The following is a 6,180-nucleotide window of genomic DNA, read 5'->3' as shown; positions in this document are numbered from 1 at the left end:
TTATTCCCTCTTTGATTTCTGAGAGCTCCTCAGGTAAGTCTGGAAGAAGTAGTTGCCAAAGAGCACCAGGTAACTGACATACAACACGGATGAAATGAAAATAACTGTCCAGCTGGTGGGGCAGACGTTATCCTTCATCCAGATGATGACCAAGACATTCATTATTATATATCCCACTATCTGCACCATCTGTATAGTGGTGATTGTCATGGCAATGAAGCGGGATACCTGGAAGCCTGCGGCTCGCACAGCGTAGTAGGAGTACATGATAGCATGGACACTGTAGTTCACAGCTGCAGACCAGCCACCACCAGCCGCCAGATCATCACAGGCATACCAGCTGATGATCAGCGTGGTAGTGTGATGGTACCAGTGGAGGAAGATGAGCTTCTTTTTCTGGAGAACAATGAACACGGTGTCACCTTGGGTTGGAGGAGAGGTGCATCATTAGTCAGGTAAAAGCACGGCAGTTGCGCAAGTTTTCACGGGAGGCAGAACGAGTGAGCTGCAAGCTGAAACCATTATATGGGTTGATCCCACCAAAACCTAGGTTCCCATTGGAATTGTCTGTATTGATAAAGCTCACCTACCTGCGGGCACATTTGTGGTACAAGAGTTCCCTGCCCCAGGCTTGCTTACCTAGATCTACCTACACAGCACTTCAGACCAGCTCTTCTGTACTTTTTTGGGTGGAAACTGGGTGGAAAGCCCAACTCTCCGCTGCCTACCCGCCACCCTCTTGCCGCAGTCATCACAGTGCAGAATTGCCTAGTTCAGGTGCTGGCTTGGGGATCAAACCAGACCAATAACATCAGGCTGCAACCCTGGGTTGAGCAATAGGGAGTGAGAAAATGAGTGACATGTGCAAGGCTAGACAGCCCTGTTCTCTGAATAACACTTGGACAGAGACCTGTAAAAAAACCTGCTTGTAAAAGCAAAGGAGTTATGAACACATGGGATAAGTAGAAGTTTCAGACTCACCCAGTTCCAGGAGTTTGCTCAGCACAAATAAATAGCCCCAAAACTGGAAGATGGGGTGGACGAGGAAGGATTGACTACACACTGATTGCTTAAATCCCTTAGTAGAGATGATGAAGGCCATTACTTTCCAGACCCTAATTGCTCCCGTGGCACTGCAAGAAAACCAGAGGAGAGCTGAACACTGTGCCCAGGGCCTCACCAGAGCCTCCGACAGCTCTGCAACCCAAGAATATTCAGCTAACTCCATCTCAGTGCCCAGGGCAGTCTTGGGGACATCTGAGCAAACTGTTTTCATCTTAGACTTCCAAGCAAGTTTCAGCCCCCCATTTGCTGTGCACAGGCTTGCCCAAGACCTCTTGGCCAGGATTTCAAACACACATATTTCTGCAAAACAGAGCAGGGAAGGGCTGCTGCTCACACCAGAACAACAGCAAGGCACAAGGAGTTAAGTAGGTTGTGAGCCACCAACACGGCCCTTTGGCTCGCCTGGTGCCATGTAGCAGCTCCTGGAGGATGGCAGCAGCCAAGGTCTGAGCAGTAAAGAATGCTCCCTCGTACAGCCCCAGCTTCCACTGCTTGAAGAGGCACTCAAGAGTAAGAGCTGCCACGTCTGGTCAGAAAAGGGGGACAATTGTCCTGGTGTCCCATCTCCTGACAGGAGCCAACAGTGCATACCCAGGGAGCATTTACAACCTCATGTGGCAGGCAATTTCTACAGCTTATGAGAAGAAATATCCCTTTTTCTTTGTTATCAACCTACACATTCCATTTGCATGAGCTCATCTCTGAATAGACCGTGAACAGTCATCCCCTGATGCCCCCTTTCCCAAAACTTGTGATTTTACAGACCACTGCCATGCCCTACCCTCACAGAGGGCAACCAGCATCCCTTAGACTTGACCAAAGCCAACTTGTGCACATAAGCAGAGGCACTCCTCTGGAGTTACAGAGGCAGTAGTCTAGTTTTGCTCTCTCCCACCAAACACTGAAAAGGTGTGGAGATGAAGGAAATGTTGGAAAATTGACATCTGCTTATTTAATTACAGAGCATGGGCTGAAAACCAGTACTGTAAGACTGGGCAGTTTGAAAACAGGTATTTTAGATTGATCTTCACATCTTGCATGGCTGAGGAAAAAAATCAAGAGTAGTACCAGGCTGTTCTTAAAATGTATCTCTAAAAAGTGGGCAGCAAAATAACCCTCTCTTTGGACCATCATTCTGTCATTGCAACTCCTCGTACTTTTTTCTTTTTTCCCCTGTATCAAAGCATACTGGAAAGACAACCCAAGGATTGGTGATTATCAGCAACTCTGATACATTCAACTAGTTTATGTTACTGTCCAGAGTGCACCTCCCAGCCTCATTCATACTCTTCTTTAGATTTACAGTAAGAAAGGTGCTTCTGTGAGCATACCAGAATTTTCCTCCCCTCCTACACAACAGAATTAAAAAAGGTGGGAGAAAAAAAATCACCTCTATTTTAAAGAATAAATCAAACTTATAATTGTCAGGCACCCTTTGAATGTGGATCTCTGCTCTTGCAGACTTCACGTTTAAATCTACGCACTAGTGATTTTCAAGCACAGTACCCAGGGGTCCTTCTGTAACTCATTTAACTTGCTGAAGTATTTCTGGTGGGGAACCAATGACCTGTATGAGTATCTCACTTCCCCTTATGGGACAGAGCCTCCAAGGGGAAAAAAACATTTATTTCTCTAACGACATAGTAGATACCCTGGACTTCCTATCAGTCCAGTCCTGAGGGAAGGTCTACAGCTGTCTTCAGCTTTAGCAAAAGCTTTTACCTGAACAAGGCCAGACTGAGGGACCACAAGGTCAGTGCTGGGCGCAGGTTGTAGGCTCTCCGTTCCTTCATGAGATGCTGGATTCCAAAGATCAGGACCAGATAAGCCGCAGCAAAATATAAAGACATGTGCCTGCAAGCAGAGGAGAGGGAGCAGTCATGAAAAGACCCAGACTGATCTATTTCTAGCTGCACTTCTGTAGCCCCAACAGAGTGTTCTCACCAAGAAACAAAAGATCTCCCACTCTCATGTTAAGGTTGGGCTTGGTCACAAGAAGCCTGCCCTGACAGTAAGCAGAGCTGGCGACAAAAAACCCTGGGGACTGCAGAAAAGAAAGTGAGCTGTTACATCGTGGAGATTTCCACAGAACCTTGATGGGATGAGGCAGGATCTGGTAATCTGTGAGCAGGATCCCAAGCAAACACATCAATGCGTTTTATCCACTTACACATGAGACCCTATAGGCAGAGGATGCTCTTTGCCTGAAGAGGCTGGTTGCACCAGAAAGCTAGAGGCTCAAGGGCCATGTGTTATGTCTCACCCCTTTCCAAGGCTTTAGGGTAGCGCGGCAGGGCTGAGCGCCCTGTTTGCGGGTGCAAGGACTGCCGTGGCCATCCGTGGCTGCTCCTTGCCCTCTTTCCACATCACAACCTCCCCACGTGCTGCAGCACGACCTCGACCACCGTTTGCTCTGCCCCATGTGCTACCGCAGCCCTTCCCCAACAGCCACAGTGTGCAACCAGAACCCCCTAACTTCCTCATCCTCGGGGCTGAGGACCCCACGCCCGCTCTGCTAGCAACAGCAGGACCCGACAGGGCTACCCGGGGTCCGGGATGCACCAGAGTCTCCTCTCCTCTCACCAATTGTTCCGCATCCATTCTCTAGCTTTCTGATCGTTGAAGTTCTTCTCGAAGTCATGTGGCTGCAGCTCCGACGGGTCAAAGTCCAGCTCCATGTCGAGCACCCCCGGGAGCGAGCCGAAACGAGCCGCTGCCCCAGCCCGCACCGGCAGATACAGTCCCGGGGATGCGCTCCGCCCCGGCATCGGACCAGGGGGGCGGGACCGGGAGCCGCCTGGCCCGACGGGGCGGTGGACACAGAGAGGGAGGCTCCGGTCGCCCCGTCGGGCTGGGGGGTCCTGCCGCCTGCTGGGTACCAGCCCCATCCAGCCAAGCTTGCCCCCCAGTAGATGAGCAGGGTGTTTCCAGCGCCGTCATCAACAGCAGGCAGAAATACCCTTACCCTGGCTGCGGTTAGCTGTTGTGTCTTCTCTTCACCGTAGACTGAAGCACCTGGCCGCTGCTGGTGGAGACTAGATGGGCCCTGAGTAATCCCCTAATTAAGTTCATGCAGCTGAAAATGGCCATGGCATAGTCAAAATCCCCTGAGCACAGCATATCTCATTGCACCCTCCAGTCACTTCACTCAACTTGGTGTTTTACATGTGTGCAACAGGAACATCCCACAAAGTTCACAGACTTGGGGAGGGTTTTGCCTCATGCAGACATCACTGCACCTGTACACAAGTCACCTGCTTAACTGCTGCCTCTTCAAACAGGAGGCAAACATTTGCCTGGGTGAGACATTTGCTCTGTGTTTGACAATGCAGCGGTGGGAGGTAATCAGGAAAGAGTCTGACATGCACAAATGAGAAGCCCTTGGTGATTTTTGCACCATCCCTGACTTACACTCCCCATTTTCCAGAGCACTTGAAAGTTTCTTCAGAAAGGCCAGCTTACACGTTTCTTAACAGCAGTGGTTTTGCCATACCCTGCACAGGGAGAACACCCTGCACACAGCATGGGCTCCCACTGTGCCTTGCACAGCTCTCACCTCAGTGTTCCCAGTCCCAGGAGGTCCTGCCCTGACCAGAGGACTGAAGCTCAAGGACTTCCCAGAGTCTCCGTCCCATCGCTCTTTCCTTATCATCCTGCTTGCATCCTTTGCAAAAGCAAGCTGCAATGCTTTGTTGAGTTTTCCTGCACTCCAATCTTCAGCTGCCCTGGTAAAAAAATTTTAACTTTTTTTTTTTTTTTGGCAGTTATACTACCATTTTCAGAGGAAAAGCCCTTGTTAGTGTGTGACATGAAAGGACAGAGCAGAAATTGCTGTCCATTAATTTGCTGCTACACAGGCCCTATGCTGAAATCACTATATTCTTTAAACTCCTCCACTCCACATAGGTCACTCCAAGATCATTTCCCTCTAACAGCAGTGGCCTTATTCATCCTTAAATGAAGTATGGGCAATGAGATTGCAGTCATACATTTCTACAAGGCTCCTCTTTGAGCTGTAAAGGGAACGTTACCAGATTCAGTCTTGTTGGCCATGGAGCATGCTGTGAGTAGATGCCCTGAAGTTACACTAGCAAAGGGTCAAGGTTATCTTTCAGGTTATCTTTCCAAGAGTGTTTCCTGTAGTTTCTTAAAACGAGGAAAAAGCGTGATACTTTTTTTCATTCTACCATTCCTTACAACAACTTTCCTTAACATTTCACCCGAGGAAGAATATTTCCAAGATTATACCCTCCATCCTTAACAGTGTATTTTAACATATATTTTTCCTGCTTATCAGCAGACATTTTTCTGATTTATTAATTGTGAACTATTAATACCTTTACTATCTACCTCTGACTATGGTCAACTACTCTCAAAGGGGAATTCCTGTACATACAGGGAAGCTTGTTCCCTTGCCTAAGCAAAGACTTCCTAGAGAGGCTCTGCTGTAGTTTACAGCAGTTTTACAGCCAGAGTAGCATGGTCATGACCTACAAACAATCAGAGAAAATGTCCTATTTGTTTCAGCAACAGACTTTTACAGAACAGAATTTGTAACAGGGGTCAGCCAGCATGTGAAAGAGGCACATAAAAAGACTGCATTAGTAGACACAGAAAAAAGAAATTATAGAGAGCAACAAGTGTTTGAAGATCTCACATTCCCACCTGCAGTCCCTGTAGCTCAGCAGCCATCCAGCATGAGTTAGAGAACTCTCTGGAAAGGTCAGGCCACTTGTATTTCATTTTTTATCCCCCACTTTGGGCAGTAGCATCACCAAGCAGAACACCAACACCACAGATACATGCTGAAGGCAACTTTCATCTGGCCTCTGCACACTGAAAGGCTAGGTGCAGCCACCAATAAAACCAAGGATAAGAGCAGAACACAGACAGCATGTTAACATAAGTAGGTTATTTTTTGCTCCAGCTTCTAATGCACAAAAGTTGACATTCAGTTTCATCATTCAGCAGCAAAGCCATGTTGGGCACCTTATAAATTATCCCTCCCCATGCTCCGGATAATGGTTTCACTGTTGCTGACTCCTTTGCCTGAGTATTCCCTCTGGATTTACCATTCTTAAATGGAGTACAGTGGTTAGCTGCTTGATGGACTAC

General features: G+C 48.1%; 1 protein-coding gene across 1 annotated transcript; it reads right to left on the bottom strand.

Annotated features, from left to right (window-relative positions):
- Nucleotides 1-3,833, bottom strand: LOC141946218 (very long chain fatty acid elongase 6-like). Its single transcript, XM_074875678.1, has 4 exons — nt 3,649-3,833; nt 2,788-2,919; nt 982-1,133; nt 1-422 (listed from the first exon to the last, which is right to left on the bottom strand). Exons 1-4 carry the CDS (start codon nt 3,831-3,833, stop codon nt 1-3), a joined length of 891 nt encoding a protein of 296 aa, XP_074731779.1.
- Nucleotides 3,834-6,180: the final 2,347 nt, after the last annotated feature.

Source organism: Strix uralensis, chromosome 7, assembly GCF_047716275.1.
Source record: "Strix uralensis isolate ZFMK-TIS-50842 chromosome 7, bStrUra1, whole genome shotgun sequence".
In the NCBI taxonomy this organism is placed as follows: Eukaryota; Metazoa; Chordata; class Aves; order Strigiformes; family Strigidae; genus Strix; species Strix uralensis.
The sequence above is the reverse complement of the archived record's forward strand: the minus strand, read 5'-3'. Positions and strand labels throughout refer to the sequence as shown.

Coding starts and splice junctions, on each gene's coding strand:
- LOC141946218 (XM_074875678.1), bottom strand. CDS start 3,833: ATGCCGGGGCGGAGCGCATCCCCGGGACTGTATCTGCCGGTGCGGGCT. Junction 2,920..3,648: donor GAATGGATGCGGAACAATTG/GTGAGAGGAGAG, acceptor CTCTGCTTGCAG/GCACATGTCTTTATATTTTG. Junction 423..981: donor GAGCAAACTCCTGGAACTGG/GTGAGTCTGAAA, acceptor CTCCAACCCAAG/GTGACACCGTGTTCATTGTT.